General features: G+C 51.9%; 8 protein-coding genes across 8 annotated transcripts; 3 read left to right on the forward strand and 5 right to left on the reverse strand.

Moving 5' to 3' along the window:
• Window positions 1-9: 9 nt before the first annotated feature.
• TRIVIDRAFT_85635 (uncharacterized protein) lies at window positions 10-927 on the reverse strand (the record flags this gene model as incomplete). The annotated part of the gene is made up of 2 exons (XM_014105690.1): window positions 10-515; window positions 642-927. 2 exons carry the CDS (start codon window positions 740-742, stop codon window positions 314-316), a joined length of 303 nt encoding a protein of 100 aa, XP_013961165.1.
• A 1074-nt stretch (window positions 928-2001) lies between these two features.
• TRIVIDRAFT_35094 (uncharacterized protein) lies at window positions 2002-3084 on the reverse strand (the record flags this gene model as incomplete). Its single annotated transcript, XM_014105691.1, has 1 exon — window positions 2002-3084. The coding sequence occupies one exon, from the start codon at window positions 3082-3084 to the stop codon at window positions 2002-2004; it is 1083 nt and encodes a 360-aa protein (XP_013961166.1).
• A 649-nt stretch (window positions 3085-3733) lies between these two features.
• TRIVIDRAFT_217556 (uncharacterized protein) lies at window positions 3734-4925 on the reverse strand (the record flags this gene model as incomplete). Its single annotated transcript, XM_014105692.1, has 3 exons — window positions 3734-4203; window positions 4266-4803; window positions 4881-4925. 3 exons carry the CDS (start codon window positions 4923-4925, stop codon window positions 3734-3736), a joined length of 1053 nt encoding a protein of 350 aa, XP_013961167.1.
• A 1731-nt stretch (window positions 4926-6656) lies between these two features.
• Window positions 6657-7681, forward strand: TRIVIDRAFT_62744 (uncharacterized protein; the record flags this gene model as incomplete). Its single annotated transcript, XM_014105693.1, has 3 exons — window positions 6657-6659; window positions 6724-7491; window positions 7559-7681. 3 exons carry the CDS (start codon window positions 6657-6659, stop codon window positions 7679-7681), a joined length of 894 nt encoding a protein of 297 aa, XP_013961168.1.
• An 892-nt stretch (window positions 7682-8573) lies between these two features.
• On the reverse strand, window positions 8574-11917 carry TRIVIDRAFT_228950 (adaptor protein; the record flags this gene model as incomplete). Its single annotated transcript, XM_014105694.1, has 5 exons — window positions 8574-8824; window positions 8902-10900; window positions 10954-11374; window positions 11465-11778; window positions 11909-11917. The coding sequence occupies 5 exons, from the start codon at window positions 11915-11917 to the stop codon at window positions 8676-8678; spliced, it is 2892 nt and encodes a 963-aa protein (XP_013961169.1).
• A 396-nt stretch (window positions 11918-12313) lies between these two features.
• On the forward strand, window positions 12314-13099 carry TRIVIDRAFT_62746 (uncharacterized protein; the record flags this gene model as incomplete). The annotated part of the gene is made up of 5 exons (XM_014105695.1): window positions 12314-12351; window positions 12416-12453; window positions 12537-12632; window positions 12741-12892; window positions 12959-13099. 5 exons carry the CDS (start codon window positions 12314-12316, stop codon window positions 13097-13099), a joined length of 465 nt encoding a protein of 154 aa, XP_013961170.1.
• A 1666-nt stretch (window positions 13100-14765) lies between these two features.
• On the forward strand, window positions 14766-16523 carry TRIVIDRAFT_79465 (uncharacterized protein; the record flags this gene model as incomplete). The annotated part of the gene is made up of 4 exons (XM_014105696.1): window positions 14766-15498; window positions 15561-15711; window positions 15789-16146; window positions 16220-16523. 4 exons carry the CDS (start codon window positions 14971-14973, stop codon window positions 16284-16286), a joined length of 1104 nt encoding a protein of 367 aa, XP_013961171.1.
• Window positions 16524-16656: 133 nt separating this feature from the next.
• On the reverse strand, window positions 16657-18195 carry TRIVIDRAFT_34384 (uncharacterized protein; the record flags this gene model as incomplete). Its single annotated transcript, XM_014105697.1, has 4 exons — window positions 16657-16829; window positions 16912-17117; window positions 17176-18023; window positions 18082-18195. 4 exons carry the CDS (start codon window positions 18193-18195, stop codon window positions 16657-16659), a joined length of 1341 nt encoding a protein of 446 aa, XP_013961172.1.
• Window positions 18196-18354: the final 159 nt, after the last annotated feature.

Below are 18354 nucleotides of genomic sequence, written 5' to 3' on the forward strand. Positions count from 1 at the left end.
GCGAAAAGTGAGTGAAGTTGGCGATGAAGCCATCAATTCGCCCGCTGCCGCGGATCTGTATATGTCGATGTAGAATAATGCCAGCCACGAAAACTCCTTTCCCCCAGTCCCTTTCAGTCCATCAAACAAAAGAAATATAATAATGCCCGGCCAGTGTATATATGAAAACTCCCAGTCCCATGTATGCTCGCTCAAGGGCACCCCTTGGCTCTGATGCAAATCCCCCCCACCCGAATGCCTCGACGTATTTTGTGTATAACAAATTGATTTTCGTTTTTTGTTGTTGTTGTTGGTTTTTTTCTTTCCTCAGTGGTTACCTCTTCCCATACTCTGCAATGCCCTTCTCCAGATCCTCCAGGCTCTCGCGCCCGCCGTACATGCTGTCCATGATGCGCTGCCTCTCGAGGGAGTCGTTTTCGAGGGCCAGAGCAGTTGCGCGGCGCTGAGCGCGGGTGGTGTCGATGTAGGATTTGGAGGCGTAGCCGACGGCAGTGATTACGACGGCGGTTTTTAGCCTTTTGAACGAATTATTAATTAGCATGTTTTTTTTTATGTTTCTTATGTTTTTTTTGGTGGATTGTTTTGTTGTTTGTGTGTATTATGTGGTTGTATAGTAGAGCAAGGTAAATGAGAAGGCTTACCAGCGTCGGATCGGGGCTCGGCGCGGCGATGGGCGGAGATGTGGCAAAAAGGGCGGGTGCACTCTCGCCGCGGTTGAGAAGCCTCGAACAGTCGAGTTCATTTTGAAGAGGGGCTGTAGGGGTATATTCAAAAATGGAGACGGATGTATATTTGCAACAAGTTCTGTAGTGTTGGTATTATGTAGCGTTGTTATTTTGTTGTTGCTGTGGTTGCAGCTTTCTCGACAAGTTGGTGTGCAGAGAGAGAAGCTTCGTGTAAGAACGTCGGCTTTTGTTTTGTAGCTTCCCGCCACCACCAAGCTACCTAGAACTATATTAAAAGGGGGAACCAGTATGTAATAAGTGGTGGCTCAGCTTCTCTCCCATCAAGAAACCACAAAAAATCATGTGAGTGGTATTGACCCCCCCCCCCCCCCGGAACTAAAACTTGTGTCCATGGCTTAATTTCTCTTCCGTCACATTGGCATGGCATGTGCATTTTGGTGCCATACCGACATAATAGTAGAGCCACTGGTCGAACCACTTGCGCCGCTCTGGGAAATTAGCCGCGGCGTCCGATTCGACGGGAGAACGCGGGGAGGGTGGCCTCGATTGTGGGCGCTTGTGGGGTAAGGGAAGTTGCTTTTGCTTCTGGTCCGAGGTTATGAAGAGGGTTTGAGGCTGTTTCATTTGCGTGTTAATATACGGGCTGTGAATGGATGGGTTACATGGGCTGAGTCTTAGGTAGTCGTTGGAGAGGAGAGAGAGAGAGAGAGAGAGAGCAATACTACAGCAAGTCTGAGTACTATTAGTCGACAGCCTGCATGTATGTACATGATGCATCATGCATGTGTTGTCACACTTGTGTTTTACTGCACAGCAAAATCTCTCTCCCATCGGTACTTGCCCTTGTCCCGGTCTCGTCTGTCGGCAGAGGCGTCTATCTACTAATATCTGGCTTACTCTTACTCGATGTGGTTTCATACCGGCATCCTCATCGCCTGATTCCCCCTGGGCGGTGCGCCAACAATCGTGTGACCACCGCCGCAAATCCCTTTTTACCGCGTCCAAATATTTGCACATCATAGATTTCTTTTTTGCTATTTCCGCGCAACACTGATAACGAAAATTTTCACTGCTAAAACAATTATTTGAATAATGTTACTGTATTGTTAGGTATTGTAGGGCTCTCTGAATGCCGTCAATTACCGGCTCCCGGATTTTACCGTTCGCGTCACACAGACCACTGCAAACGGCTTCCTTTCTTCCCTTCGGCAAACCAAAGTTCCCTCCTCATAGCCGAGCATAGCCAGCAAAGACTGACACACGCACAAAAAAAAACTCACGATCCGCTAATACGCCTACTACAATCCAAAACACATCAATGCTGTGGCAACCCATCGTCTCCGTGCTTCTGCTGCTTCATGTCCCTCCATAACGGGCCTCTGGCTGCTGTTCCAACGCCACCAACGTATCCAACATCCTTGTCCAGATCCAGACCTTTGATCAGACCAATGGGCTTGGGCACCAGATCTGGAGTCTCTACTTCTGCCTTTCTATTCTTCTCTTCCTCATCCGTTTCGTCATCGTCTTCATGACTCGAGTCTCCCAGCAGCGGATACTTGTCTAGCCACTCCTGCCAGACCTCGTCGCACTGCTCACTACCTCGGCAAGACACCCTCTCGAAGCACTTCTCCCTGTCCAGCAGCCAGTAATGCAGAAGCACCGCTGAGAGCAGCTCGGCGACGATCCACGGCTCCCACGCCCAGCCTCGCCGCCGAGTATGTGTCTCATCGTGTCGTCGCCAGAGCTCAATCGTCAGCAGGAAGCGCATAGTGCAGCCCTCCTGTGTCCATGGCAGGGGCTTGTCTGTTTGTGTTTGGTCAGACTGTTGCGGAGGCTGTAGGGTGCGATGAACCACCATCTCTGTGTAATCGCCGTCTAATTTCCCCGGGTTCAACGTCTCGATAAGGCTGCGGAACTGGGGCATGGCCACCGAGAGCGATTCTCGTAAACGGGATTCTATTGTGAAGTTGAGGCCATTCTTTTGGCAGAGTGATCGAAAGTCAAGATATGCTGCTCTCACGGGTGGCGAAGCAGCAAAGGCCTCGATCGACTGCGCCTTGAGTATTACATCGCTCTGCTTCTCTATAGAGGGCCATATCCGAGTGGCTGCGAGATATGCAAAGTGCGTTTGAATATCCTTTACCGGAATGTCATCAACGCTTCGGTCCTTGTCACCAAGGAGGTAGTCGGGGAGATAGTAGCGGGTCGTCTTGAAGACGTTGCAGCAGCGCAGCAAACACTGCTCATTGCCGCATAGCTTCCGTGAGGGACGTGGCCGACCATGCGAATACTGCTCTTCCTGGCGTCGTCTCTCGTCTCGTTCTCGACGCCGTAGAGTTAGAGCCACTGGACTAGGAGGTGAAGAGGAGATGCGGTCGCTACTAGGTGGCGTGCTCATTGTGTAAGATGATACGCCAATAGGTAAGACTTCGGCCAGAAAGCCTATTGTAGACTTTGTATGCTGTTTCCACATACAAGTGAGGCTTCTCCTAGCTCACTTTATACTCTTGTAAAGAAACCGCCACACGCGGATAGATGTAGACATGGCGAGACCGCATCCGGCATATGCTGTACGGCGTGCGTGTTCGGCAACGGGAGAGCGCGCACAAACGCTCTGAATATGGGGTCGCAGCTGCAAACAAGACTCTGAGTCAAAAGGATGAAGCCGCTCGTTGTCTACTCTGAAGCTGGTGAATGCATGTAGTTGTAAAGAGGAAAAGATGTGAGGCGAGTAAGAGTCGAGACCAATGGCGTACTAAGACCGTCAAACAGGAACACCCGCTGAACTCTAAATTCTCATGGCGTTTGTTCAGTAACAAGAGGCTCTGCGAATTGCCGGTTTAGTAATTAGACATCCGAGGAAAAGATAAGTTTGTCTTGTTTGGCGTGATGTAGGACTTGACAATGTCCTACGAGATGCATTCACTGCATGGGTTGGTATGTATCCGTCACATATGAACAAGCACAGCGAACCATGTATTCAGCTTGGGTCCAAGAAGAGAGAGGAAAGAGGAAAAATAAAAGAGAAAGAGAAAAAAAAAATAGATTCACCACAAATATCCTCTACATTTACGGCTTCCACACAAACACTTGGACATATCCCCCGGATTCGCACTCCCCATCTCTCCTCCATCCTCCGTCACCCCATCGACATAATCAAACGTCAACTCCTCGCCACGAGGGATGTCGCGAATAGCAAACAGCGCGAGATCATGAATGTGCTTGTCGGCATGGTCGCCCACGCGCGCAAAGATGCGCAGATTCGGCTCGCACGAGTGGTTGATGAAGCGCGTCGGGCCCGACAGGAACTCGCCATCGACTTCCAGCGGCGGACCCTTGAGGCGCGGGTCCAGCGACTCCGGGTCGGTGAACTTGTCGAGCGCAAAAAGGTAGACGTCCTTGCGCTTGGAGATGGCCGAGGCGGCGCGGCGGCGGTCGGCTTCCGCTGAGGTGATGATTTCGCCGAGATAACGGTCGACGAACTGGCCCTTTTTGATGGCTACCTGGGTACGGACTCCTGATGCAAAGTTTAGCAGTCACGCTCAAAGAAACGCGTTGATGGATAACCATTCGACTCACCCCATCCCCTGTCGTCGGTGCGGAAGATTTGCAGCGGAATGGTTCGCCCGCGTTCAACCACTCTATTAGGGCAGTCTTTGGAGCATGAGCAGCCTGCGTGGCACTCGTACAGCGGCTCTTTGGAGTTGAGCATCTTGGACCGTAAAAGACCTGCTTTGGCCCCGTGCGTATGATAGGCGTAGGCTTTTCTCTTCACCTTGACCTTTTCCGGACGCCCTGCTTCTAGTCCATCTCCATTAGCTCCATTGGCGTAGATGTCGTCTTCATCGCTGCTGCTGCTCTCTTGGTCCTCTAAGTCGGCGAGGCACAGACACCCCATGTACTGGCACTCGCCGTCACTGGTACAGGAGCATCCGCTGCGGAAACTATCCTCAGCCGGCTCGACACCCTGGCCTAGCACCATGCGGTCAATGAAGCGGAAGTTGGGCGGAATGGCGGCCTGGTCATTGGAGTTGACGATGGTGACGGGGTTGTCATTATGGATGGGAAATGCGCGGAGCTGGCAGAAGTGGCAAGAGTCCTTTTCGGCAGCATGTTCCTGTCTCGTTCGTCAGTATGTGTGATGGGATTTTATATTGAAGTTGTCTTCTTTTTTAATGCTAGTACGAAGCTTACCGGCTGGTCATGGAAGAAAAAGTGCTGTCTTGTAATGCCCTCCATGGTTGTTGAGTTGTCTTGATCTTGTCTTCACTTGATAGATGCACGCTGCAGAATGTCTTGTTTGATCATGAAATGAAGGAGCTGGCCATTAGGCATGACCTCTGGCGTGCGGTGAGAGATGAATGCTGCTTTGGAGGTGTAAATGGACGCTAATACGAATGGAAAACTGACGCTATCATGGGCGCTGAATGGATATTCAAGGCATTGAATGAAGATGAAGACGCATTATCGAATGAAGGTGTGAGATGAACATAGCTAGAGGATGGATGCCCACAGATTGCCACAGCTCCGACCTAACCTGGAGCTCTCGGTGAGAGCCCAAGTACCTACCAATCCAAGGCCAAGGTGAGCGCGCAACGGGCTCGGTGACAAGGCCAAGGCAATCAGTGGAGCATTTTAGAATTGGATGGATTCTGTTTGGCGCTGCTCCACCTGCAGGGAGCTGAAGCTGTGGTGTTATGTTGTGCATGGCAATTACGCGCAGGTACAGATAGATGCTGTATTCGTACTGGATAATCTACCTTAGTGAATCTGGTGAATCTGTACCTGGTGGTAGAATGGATGGATGGGATGGATGCAGGTACTTACAGCAATACTAGATACTAAGCACCTATGATGATTCCATCCATATCTGCTGGACTGACTCGCTTGGTAGCGCCAAAACAAGCGTCAGTCCCTGTAATCGCAAATACGTCAACGCCGCACAATGGAAGCTTTTATTATGGACTTTGCGCCGCCACCAGAACGGATGGAAGCATCATCATCATCAGCCTCTCATCAATGGCTTGCGGTCCTGCTCCTTGATGCCTTGATGAATCAGCAGCTAATACGAAAAAGCCCAAGCCAGGCGCTGGAATCTGGCCGAGCAGCGCGCGCCATCTGCTGTTGCTTGTTGCTGTTGGCCCTGGGCGAAGCTTCAGTGGATGCCTTCAGTGGGTTTGCGGGGCGGGTCTCGCCTGGAGCTTCGCTGACAAACGGCCAAGTTGAGTGTCGATGCATCGATCTCATTTGTCGCATCGCCAGCACGTGTAAACGCAGATGCTGGCAGGCTCTTTCTCGTCTCTCTCTCTCTCTTCGTATTCCCCTGCATGTTATCCTCTTCTACAGAGTACGAATATTCTCTTCTCATCCAGGTCTATTGCATGGCCAATGCATCAATCAATCGCATAAGCTGCACAACTCCGCTGCGCATACTCATCGGCGTTATTTCTTCCAACACCTTGTTGTCTCTCTCTCTCTCACTCTCTCTCTCTTTATTCCCCCGAACCCCGGTCTCCTCCAAAACCTCAACACACTTCGGCTCGACATCCATCCCAAAAGCTTTTCCCCCACTGGCCCAAAAAGATAGCCTTTTTTCCTCACAGCCACACAGAGTTGCTTAGGGTGCGCGCCAGTCAGCTGCGCCGTTTCCCGACAAGCTCAACCGTCGTTTGTCCCGCAGTCCGCCCAGAACCAGAACCAGAACCAGAACCAAACCAAACCAAACCAAAACCAAACCAAAAGGCTTCAAAGAGGCTGAGGCTCCCGTTCAGACTCGCCCAGTCCTTTTGCTTTGGATTTTTCTTCTTCCTTTTTATTGTTATTTTTATCCTGGTCAACCTTGTGTGTCTGGCATCCGCAGCCAGATCTGGTATGGCGTTGGCCAGCTCTCCATCCACCCTCTCGTTGCGAAGCGTTGCGAGCTGAGACGCCACAAGCAAAGCTCAGCTACCCACCACACAAGCCGACATCATGGTGCGCAGATTCTCTTCTCCGTTTGCTTCCATTCATTGCAAGTATTAACAGCGGCGCTCTCCAGGGCTGCTGCTTCTCTCGTTCCGCGGGTCCAAACTCGCCCTATCCCGGAGGCGTTCCCGATGCCTCTTCTCGCGCCATCAACCCGCCGCCCTTGAGCTTGCCTGAGGGCATCATATCCAGCAACCCGCAAGCCGCTGCTCTGAGTCACCACCGCCGCCGCCGGGACCCGCGCCCTCTCGACCAGCACATCAACAGGCCGCTGCGCCGACACCAGTGGACCTCTACACAGCGAGTGTGGACTCGCCGCGACCTTGTCAAGGAGCGCGCCGAGTTCTTCGACACCAGAGTCGTCTGCCGGCCCGAGATCTGGCAGACGCTGCATGCCGCGCTGCAGGTGCTGTGGGAGTCCAACCCGGAGGATTCCCAGGACGAGGACAATGCTCTAGCTACGGCGCAGACCATTCTCACAGCTGCCGAGATCTCGCTCCCGACGGGCAATCTCGTCAACGGTGCGTACGACGCTCTGGGCAACTTGTATGCGCTGCCCGAATGGGTCGTGGCAGACCCGGAAAACCTAGCGGACGACAGAGACCCGGATGCCAAGGGCGACACATCGACGGCGGGCGAAGAAACTGCCGGGGAGGACGATGACGTTGACTCAGAGGAGGCCGAGAGGAGAAGGGAAGAAAAGGGCAAGGGAGTGCTGGATGAGCGGGAGATGGTTACTCTCCGTGCACGGCTGAGCGAGACGGGCCGGGACATCAAGGTCAACGTGGCCAAGACAGACAGCGTACGGACTGTCATTAAGAGGATTACAGAGCTGTCATCGGTAAGTTCTTGTTTTATCGTTCTTCTGATGGTTTGTGGAACTGGTCAACTAACTCCTCCATCTACAGCTTCCCTCAGACAAGAAAATCCGCCTGGCCTACATGGGCAAGATGCTCAAGGAGAACTCTTCCCTCGAGGCCCAGGGCTGGCACGTCGGCCACGTCATAAACGCCTTGGTCTTCAACCGATGACCCCTCCCTCCCCCTCTTCTTCTTCTTCTTCTTCTCCCCGCCTTCACACATCCTTTACGCCTGAGAATTCTTTAATTCTTTTCTCAACTCACATATTTTTCTTCTTTTTCCCTTTGGCCTTTTGTCTGGATAATACCCCCATATCTTTTTTATTTCTTTACGCTGTGACTTGGAGTTTTAACGGAGTATCATTTTCCATTCATCTTTTCTTTTTCTTTTTCTTTTCGTTTTTCTCTTTTTTCCACAAGAACGTCTTATTTATACCCAAACACAATACACTACACTTTGCTGTACATATTACGACATGGGCAAGGAAGGGAGGAGCTGATGGATGACACGACGAGAAATGGCACAGAGGAAAACAGCCTGTATCTAAAGAAATCTGAGTTTCAACATCATGTCTGTTGGAAGGGAAAGCATACAGCTAACACAATACGTTTTTTTAACGCTACACATATTTTTTAATCGATATTTGCTGCCCATCTGCAGGTAGTCATAAGCTTTTAACACAACAACTATAAAAACAAATCTTTTAAATGCTGTCAAGATTCCGCCTACAAAAAGATACACGCAACTAACCCACCCGCCCCCCATCATGGCATCATAGCATCTTTCACATCCCCCCTCCCTGTGGAAGATCGAAACAGGCCAATTGAGACAACCTTGGAACCTATTCCCCCCTCCTGGATTCTCTTTTGTATAGCCCCGTTGCAACTACTCCCAAAATGTCCCCCCCTTCCTCCAGATCCCCCCTTTTGCCTATGTTAAATAATGAATAAGAGTATAAAGTAAAGAAACACCGCACACCACCACCATCTAACCTGTTCTACAAACGAATAGGAGAAGAAGACAGCAGTCCCTCATGAATACGCGAAGAAGAAAAAAATAATAGAGGAAAAAAAAAAGGGATTCGTAAGATTATCTAAATTTTTTTGGTGGTGGTGTGTGTTTGTGTGTGTCTTTAAAGTCTTCTTCCGGCATCGGTGTCCTAAATCTAAGCCGTCGAGCCAATCTTATTCAGACCCTTTAGTGAGCCTAAGCTGAGGGCCAGGCCTTGTGATCTACTCCTTATGCGCACGAAGCCTGTGATGGGACCGTCCTCTCCTTCCTTTTCGATGCTCAGGTTGGCCAACGCATCCTCGCCTGCGGGAAAGCAATCAGTAATGAGTCCTTGGGAAAGCATGTAGACATGATATTGTGAAGGGTGTAATTGTACTTACCAAATACGCTGCGAGCGTACAGATTCGCGCTCAAGAACTGGCAGTCTCCCTTGAGACTGGCCTCGGGTGTCAGGCAGTTCATGTTCGTGCAGGCCATGAGCTGATCCAGGAATTCACGTAGTGACTTGGCCTTGGAGTTGATATTAACCTTGTTCTCCCATTCAAACTCTGTCCACATGGTTCGGAACTGTGTCTCGGTGCAGGTGGCGGGCTGGATGTAGTCCATGATGTCGACGTGCAAGTCGTTCAGGATGACAACATTGGTATCGGTTGAGTGTGCGCCATCGTACACCACGTTGCCAAAGATGACACCAGTGTCTGTTGACGAGACCTTGATGGTGCACTGGACGTTGTGGAAGTCGTGGGGTCCCAGGTTCTGCGTAGTGGGCCGCTCAACAACCTTGAGGTCACCAAGCGTGGCAAACTCAACCGACAGGTTCTGAAGAGTGTCGGTGGTCTGGTTGACCAGCAGAACATCCAGGATAATGTCAAACTGGTGTACCTTGACATACGCCTCGGCGTACACGGGATCGGAGAAGCCAGTCAACTGGACAACGCGGCTGAGCTTGGACGTGAGGTCTTCAGCGCCACCCTCACCACCAGTTGCCCTCTCCAAGTCCATCTCGATTTCGTCCTGGCCGTCGGTGGCGTTCTTCTTGGACAGCTGGCGGATTGGAATCACGTCGTCGACTTGAATGGCCGTCTTGGCCTTCTCACGAGCCTCCTTGGCGGCACGCTTGGTTTCCTCAACCTGAACCATGGCACGGAATGCCTTGCGCGTATCGTCGAGCCACACTGCTTCCAGCTCCTTCTTTTCCTTGAACTCTGCAAGAGAGCGCACGCAGGCCATGATTCGGTCGACGGAATCCTCATCAATGGGGGCCTTGACAAACTGAGACTGGCCAACACGGATGATGGAGATCATGATGAGCATGGCCTCGGCCTTGAGGGCATTGGTTCGTGCCTGTTCAGCTGAGATTTCTGAGTGGCGCATAACCAGCTTCACCAGCGTTGAAGACAGAACCGTTGACAAGTAGTAGTCTCCGTCAAGGATGAGCTGCCTCAAGGGTGGCTTCTGAGCGGCCTTGACAGCCTCCAGCTTGGCGGCAGCGGATGACTGGCTAGTGAGCGCAGTCTCGGTCGCATAAGTACCGTCAGCCAGCACCTTGCGGGAGCCGGTAGGCGCTGAGGGCTTCGAATTGCCGTTGGTCTGATCGTCCTTCTTCTCATCGCCATCCTGCTCTTCCAACAGCCTCTGCTCTGAAGCCACAATGGGGATCTCTCCCAAACTGGCTCGGATACCCTTCCAAGCATCTCGAATATCCTTCTCCTCCAGAGAGTACTCTCCAATGATCCACAGGATACCACGGTAGACCTTGCCGGCTCGCACTTCGCTGAGGGTTGACACAAGACGGCGCACAATGGTAGTTCGGAGCTCAGGGAACTTCTCTACAACCTCCTTTACAAAGTTGATGACATCGACAGCAGATGTGTTTGTGAAATCGGCAATAAAGTCCATGAGAAGCTCCACAACACTGGCGGCAACTTCTGAGAATTTGATGGCGCATTGGTGGATGGAGTGGATTAGGAGGGATCGATACTCGGTGTTCTTCTCATACTCTTGGTCAACCGTCTTGGACAATTCCTTCTTCAACAACAGGACCACTTCTTCGACATTCTTGCTGGAGACCATGGCCAGGGCCAGCTCAAGGGCCTTTTTGCGGACATCAATGTCTGTGCTGCTGAGAACTCGCAGGATCTCCATGACCAGGTCGTCCAGGACGCCCTCATTCTTCTGGCGCAGCTGATCGACCCGGTCGAGGACAATAAGCTTGACGTTGTTGTCGGCCTCCTTGATGCTAAGCTCGATGAACTTGGATGCCGCAGCCTTGACCGCGACGGGGTTGTTGGTCAAGGCAGTTAGCGATGACGCCGCCTCGTAGACGACTGTAGATGCGCCGGCTTCCAAGAGGTCAAAGATTAATCGCAGATATCGAGCCTATCTCTGTTAGCTTAGGATTCTCCCAATGGACAGCCAAGTAAAGGCCATACCTTGTTCTGGGAGTTCTGCACGGCGTCCTTGCGGATAAACTCCAATTCGACCAACTGCAGCAGTTCCTCGGCGTTGGGAATTCCGTCAAAGACGGAGCTGAGATATAGAAGAGCGGCATCGTGGTTGATGCTGGCGAGCGCTGCGAAAGCATTCCTCTTGCATGTGGCATCCGTCTCGCTCTCCAAGAAGGTGGCAATCAGCTCTGCGGCGTCGGGAATGAGAGAGGGTGAGTGTTGGTAGATGGAGGCGACTGCGAAGACAGCATTCTTTCTAACATAGGCATGTCGGTGCTCAAGGCAGGATCGCGCTGAAGAAAGGAGAGGCTCAATGAGCTCTGCCTCTCGGAGCTTGCAGAGGAAGCGAAGGGTGTTGCCTCGGATGTATTCGTTGGGGTGCTGCAGGTCGTTTCGGATACCGTTGCTGGATTATATACCATGTCAGTCGATTCAAGATTCATTCCAATGGCTCACAACAACCGCCAATTGCAGAGAATGAATGGGCTTGACTAACCAGACCAGAATCATCTCCTGCTTCAGCTTTCCAGCAGAGTCGAGCTTGGGGCATATCTCGTAGTAGAAGTAGAGGAGCTTCTTGAGCGGCTTGTACTTGGAGGGCATGACGAATCGGATAATGTGCATGAGTAGTGACGGCATCGGGTCTCCGTTGAGCATGATGGTCAGGATACGCTTCATGGTGTCGACCTTGCTCTCGTCAGTGCCCTTCTCCAGCTGCATACGCAGGTCGGAGAGCGAGGGCACGTCCGAGGCATTGTCCTGGTGCACCAGGCTGTACGCGTTTTCCAGGAACCCAGACATTGTGGCCGACTGTGCAATTGTAATTCGGGGCGCAGAGAGTGTGTGTGAGATCTGGCTCAGCGGGATTGCGTCGAAGCTGCGGGGAGGATAAGGGGCCTCAAGAGAGAGCGGGATGAGCTTCGAGTATCGGAGAGCTCACCAGAGCCATGTGCCGGAGAGTCGCAACAGCACCAATTCCAGGGCTCGAGCTGCCAGAGTCGCCGCGAAGAGTCTGGAGGGCGGGCGGGCGTCTGGATGTTGTTGTTGCTGTTAGGCTGCTTCAGCTTCAGACAATCTGGCTCTTCACTGGCGATGGCTCGCTGGTTACAGGTGGCACTAAGCAGTAGGTTGAGGCAGCGTGGGGGCTCACGTGATGGAGCTATTCCCTTGTTCTTTGCTTAGACTTGCTACTGTTCGTACACTGTTCGTACCTGTCGCTGCTTCACCGCCATTGATTTCTGCCGTGCCCCACCATCCAGTGACGGAGCTGTCCTATGAATTCGTTTCGCCGCAGCCTCGCGACTCGATCTGGCCCTGGCAACTCGACAAAGCCTCAACAGCAGCTATGGCGGCACCAAACGACCAATTTTACATCCGATACTAGTAAGAGACTCCCTCGGGAAGGCGTATGACCATTTGTTGCTTCAGCTGCTGATTATGAGCTCAGCTCGGGCCACATGGGCCGTTTTGGCCACGAATTCTTAGGTACGACAACCACTTCAACAGCCATCCACCGAGGCTCAACCTCAATCTGCGATTCACAGCTTGGATGCTTACATGGACGATAGAATTCGACTTTCGTGTTGTCGGAGATGGCCGCAGCGCAGTCGCCAGATATGCCAACAACTCCAACTACAGAAACGACAGCCTGATTCGGAAAGAAAGTAAGGGGACGCCATATCCTATCCAATGCCAAATAGATTACCCTTGGTGGTTTTGACTTGGCAGGATTACCGACGGAAGAAACGGAAACACTAACGACATGTCCACAGTGTGTGTGAGCTCCGCAGTTATCGAAGAGATCAAGCGAATTGTCAAGCAGAGCGAGATTATCAAGGAAGACGATTCCAAGTGGCCGCAAAAGAACAAAGATGGCCGTCAGGAGTTGGAAATTCGACTGGGAGGAGATCACATTTCATTCGAGGTTTGTATTGTGTTGAATTATTATCAACATATCAACGGCGGCGAGCTGAGACTGACTCCTCGATAGACGGCCAAGATTGGGTCATTGGTTGATGTCACCGAATCAGCCGACCCCGAAGGCCTCCGAGTCTTTTACTATCTTGTGCAGGACCTAAAGGCGCTTGTTTTCAGCCTGATAGCGCTCCACTTCAAGATCAAACCAATTTGAGTGGGCATTGGTATGCTGGAGAGACAGGCACAGCAGAGTTATGATACCCATTCGCCTCAACGAGGCATCGGCGATGCGCATGATTGTGGTTTTCATGTAACAACATGCATGGGAGAATTAATTCCAGGTCTAGGGTGGCGTATGGGGAAATGCAAAAAGTAGCTCATTGATTCATTAGCAGCAGCTAGCAGGGCCATGTGGAAGCATGGGTAATTGTTTGAATTAGCACATCATCGGGAATATAGTCAGTATGGGTACCCTAGGACGGCCCTCCCATGGCGTATTTCAATCTGACATTTGTTAAAAAACCTTGTGTCTCGGGAAGATGTCTCTTGTATTTTCCCCCTCTAAGACACGGCTCTGTCTTGTACGTGGTAAGCACTATCACGGACTGACATGATTCAATGTGGTACGATGTTGGAATGTAGATGCGATGCTGGGCGATGAAAAGAGATGAATTGGTTGGATGATTCAAGCACAATGATATGAATATGAATATGAATATGAATACGACATACTGCCCCCCTTGCTTTACCTGATTACCACCTGCTGAATCTTGATCGAGCCATGATCTGATAACATGCGTGTTTGACCCCGAGTGGGACTTGGCTGCATCTTTCTCCGTCCGTGATCCACACCCCTGCTTGGTGGCTTGGTACAGTGCCGCTGCCTTGACGAGAGTCAAAACGGCTATTCTGTTTCTGCTTGCTGTCACTGAAAATCTTAATTCTATTCTAGTACTATAACCCTAGGTAGTTCTGGACTCTGAAGTAAAATCCGTCAATTTGTGCATGTATTCCGCACCACCTATTGGGAACTATAGGTTGCCTAATGCAGACGAGTCCCAGCATGGAAACCCTGCTGCCCAACACCGCCCGTGCAAAGTACAAGTACAGGTACTCCCGAGTGCCTTAGTCCACCTATACCTAGGTACTCCGTACACCACCAGCGTTTCCCCGGTTGGCCGCGCTGCCAGGGCCACTAGCACCTCCGCAAATCTCCATCTGACTGCTGCCATGCCATGCCATTGTGCCAAGTACCCTCGCCGTACGGAGTACCGACACATGAAAGATTTGGGAGGCGCCCCAGCCCATGCCTTTGCCCCGGATTCTCCCAACTCGAACTCACTCGAGTGACCACTGCTCTTCTCACCTGTACACCGTCTGCCACGCAAAGCAATCCGCCTTGCGCAAGTACCCCTCATCGGCACCGTTGTACTACCAGGTAGGCATTCAAGTTGGGCGTAGAATCGCATCCATCCAGGCAGGTACCGTACATGGTACTGCAGCCATCCCAAGTGGGCGCCGCTTACTGGCAGTACCGGGTACGTCCCGTCTTCAGCGATATCCAGCTTGCCAGCACCCCAAAAGCCCAACTTTCGCCTCCCGAAGAAAAGCCATCCATCTCATCTTGCCCTGTGGCTTTTCCCATTCATCCCCCATCACCCGTCGATCCGTCTCTTTGTCTCCCTCATCTCATCTCTGGTCTATAAACTCCAGCTCGTGCTATTGCGAGATGCACGCTGCGAGCCATCCCTGAAGCCCCCCTTCCCGGCCTCGTGCTACCTGTACTTGTGCTGCATCTGGGACTATCACCGCCATCCTCCGAGTCAATCGCAGCTCGATCCGCTCTCGGACATCCACATCCACGTCGGCGCGGTTGAGACATCCTCGCTTATCGTCTAATCGTTGGCAGCCGAGCGACAAGGAGATTAGGATAACAGATCTGCCTAGTCTTTTTTCTCTTTTTGTCTTTTATCCTTCTCTTCTTTTTCTTCTGCGCACTGCTGCTCTTTCCTCCCATCGGCTCCCTGCACCAGCCTTGCCTGCCACGGACCGACTCGGCGCTGTTTGTCGAGCAAAACACCAACAATGCCGACCCCGTCTTCCAATCCGCCTCCTGGACAATCTTCTCCGCCTCCCTACAACTTCCCGACATGTCCTGAGGATCAGCCACACTCCTCTCGATCCTCCCGACCGGCCCAAGACGCCACGCGACCGACCTCAGACGTGGAAACCAGCCAGAGCTCGTCGACAAGCGTTGCCTCTCCTACAGCGTATTCATCGGAACCATCTCGCGACGGCCCCGCACCAGAAGACTCGGTGTTAATAGACGGCCAGGCGTCTACTGGGGCATCGCCCATGGATACTACCTCTCCCCGACCGCCATCTAGCGGGACGGTTGCCACATCTCCCATGTCGAGTGGACGTGACGATGACCTCAAGCACCAAGCAGCCGACGCAAGCGATCGCCTAAGCCGGGAATCATCGACCTTGTCTGCACATTTGCAAGTCGAGAACCCGGCTTCCTTTCGACGTGAGCCCGACTCATTGGAATGGCTCGAGGAGGAGGATGAATTCGACTCGCCACCCATGCCATCCGACTGCACAAATCTCCGAGTAAGAATGCCGCTGTTGTTATTCGTGATGGAGCGTATGTAACATACTTACACTATGTACAGAAAATCCCCATCTCACCATCATCGTTCCTCCGACCCGGAAGCAGATTCCGCGGCACACAGCAATCCGAGAGACAGGTCTACGAGGTCCAAGTCGAGATCAAACATGTTGACCTGCGCGAATCTTTTCTCTGTGGCTACTTGCGTATCCAAGGTTTGTTTCACCCCGAGCATTGTCGGCGCATTTTTCTACATTGCGTCATAGCTAACCGGCTCAACCCCTGCTTATAGGTTTGACCGAGGACCACCCAACACTCACCACGTACTTTGAGGGAGAAATCATTGGTACCAAGTATAACTTCTTCACCAAGCACGATGACTGGGGCGCCAATTCCAAGGTCGACCTCAGCCACTGGTCCAAGTTTAGCGCCTTCCGGCCGTATTCAAAGATTGCTCGCAAAGGTCCTGTGACCATCACTGACCTTGAACAAAGAGACCACATCTTTATGCGGTGGAAAGAGCACTTCTTGGTTCCGGACCACCGAGTCCGAACGATCACCGGGGCCTCCTTCGAAGGCTTCTACTACATCTGTTTCAACCAAGTCAAGGGAGAAATCAGCGGAATCTATTTTCACTCCAAGAGCGAAAAGTAAGCCATCTCTCACCGCCCGCCCCCCCTTCAACTCGTCTTGATGACGCCGAGACTAACAGCCCGTGCGCAGGTTCCAACAACTGGAGCTGAAGCATGTCCCTGATCGGGGATGCTTCAGTGCTATGGAGTTTCGGTAATGCCAAGCGAGGATATTCATACTGTTGATTAATAGCGGAAGTGATTTATGGGATTCATCAATAGGGAAGTCTTTCTTTTTTTGTCTTTGCTTTTACTACGACATATTGTATTTTGGGAGGATTCGATTATGGAAGCGGTGTTCTACGGGATACATAGCATGCGTGCAAGGAGCCTGGCTTTTTAGTATAGGTATGTCGGGATGCACTGCACGGGTTTCAACTGAATATTTGGCTGTCATGAGGGTCGTGTGTTAGCTATCAACGTGACGAATATGAAATAGACGGGACCAAGTGACATTTGAAGGATAGGCCACGAGATGCGATTTGTTCCGAGAGGCAGCATAGTCTGGCAGATAATGTGTGTGTCTTATTATTCAGCCTCGAATTTTCTAAAGTAACCTCGTCGAAATGGGTTGAGGTCATCTGCTGTTGTGCCCGTGTGTGCGGCTGCGGCCTCCTGCCTCCGCTTCTCGTGTGCTTCAAGATCAGTGCTTGAGACCTGCGAGTCGGGTAGACGCCGGTAGGTTATCAGCCTTCTCGACCCTGGAGAAGAAGTTAGCGAAATATGGTCGTGCTAAATGATCGACCTGGTTAAGGCATGGAGGAGGGGATATGGAGTACGTACATTTGCTAAAGACTTGCACGCAGACCACGACCACTTCGAGACAGGGATGTGTCGGGACAGGGATCTCTTGCTCTTCGTCGTTTGCCGTGGGCATCCAGAATGATAGACGGCCGTTGTCTACTAGGGTATCTGCGGCGAAGGAGAGAATGTCGTCGAGCATGGCTAGGAAGCTGTATGGCTTCTTGGGAGGGACGTAGTCTGGTGATCTGCAGGGCAATGTTAGGTCTCCATCTTCATTCTTCCTATTATAGAGAGAGAACTTACTGCCACTCGTTTATTCCGAGCTCAATCAGCCATGTGGCGTTTTCGGGATTCTTCAGCCCCAGAACCTTCAACCCTTCTCTCACCCCGTAAGGCGGATCACACACGATGCCATCCCATGTCCTCCTCCGCCTGATGGGCGTATTCGTCAAGTCCGCGGAGAAGAAGCCTCCCAACTGGGGCTTGAGCCCGTACTGAGAAAAGTTGCCCGGCAGGCTCTTCTTCTTGTCGCCCTCGCCACGCATGCTACGGCCGTCAATATCGCTACCCCAGCCGATGGCGCCAAAGTGGGCGCAGGCAATTGGGAAAGAGCCCGTGCCGACGAATGGGTCGTAGAAGAGCTTTCCAGGGGCGGCGAGGGCGATGTTTGCGGTGACGAGGGAGAGCTCGGCGTCCATGCTGGTGGTGGAGATGTACTCGCGCTTCTTGAGGTCGTATCTGTGGATGATGTCGCGGGCAGAGTTTGCCACGAAGCGGCCCAGGCGGATGACATCTGGGTGCTGGATTTTCAGGGGAACGCTGTTGAAGGGCCAGAACTCGAAGACGGTGAATGTGTCATCGGGGTTGGACATGCGGATGGGGCCGTCAAAGGGGAGGTAGCTGAATGTGTCGATGAGGGCAAGGCGCTCCTTGTTGGTATGCGCTCCTTGAAACGAGTCGACGACGAATTTGAATGAAGTTTCTTTGTATTTAGGCCAGAGGTGGGAGGTTTGAGACTTGATTACCTCGTGGAGGGCGTCGAAAGTCTTGCCCGTTCCCCATAGCTCGTGTATTGAGTGGGCGAGAACTGAGCGCCGGAGGAGTTTCTTTGCGTCGTCTACTGACGGAAGTTGGACGACGCAGAATGGAGACTATAGAGGAATCAGGATATGCTTTGGTGAAGAGCCTGGAGGCTGAGGTTGCTCTTACCTCGCGGTCATATTCTTTGATTTTGAGATCCAGGCCTTCGATGATTGCCAGCGCTTCAATCTCAGGGACCCTGAAGGACTCGTGCTCGGAAGCAAACTTGATGAGAAAATCCATTTTATGGTCTATGCCCGGAAGAATCCGACGCCCGGTTTTGTAAGAGTTGATCTGGGTGAAGTTGGTTTCAGGGTATCTTGAATGAAGCCAGGATGCCTGCGTCTAATGTGAAGAGAAGAAAATGAAAAGGGCAATTTTTCCCATACGCCTTATTTAATG

Source organism: Trichoderma virens, assembly GCF_000170995.1.
Source record: "Trichoderma virens Gv29-8 chromosome Unknown TRIVIscaffold_1, whole genome shotgun sequence".
NCBI lineage: Eukaryota > Fungi > Ascomycota > Sordariomycetes > Hypocreales > Hypocreaceae > Trichoderma > Trichoderma virens.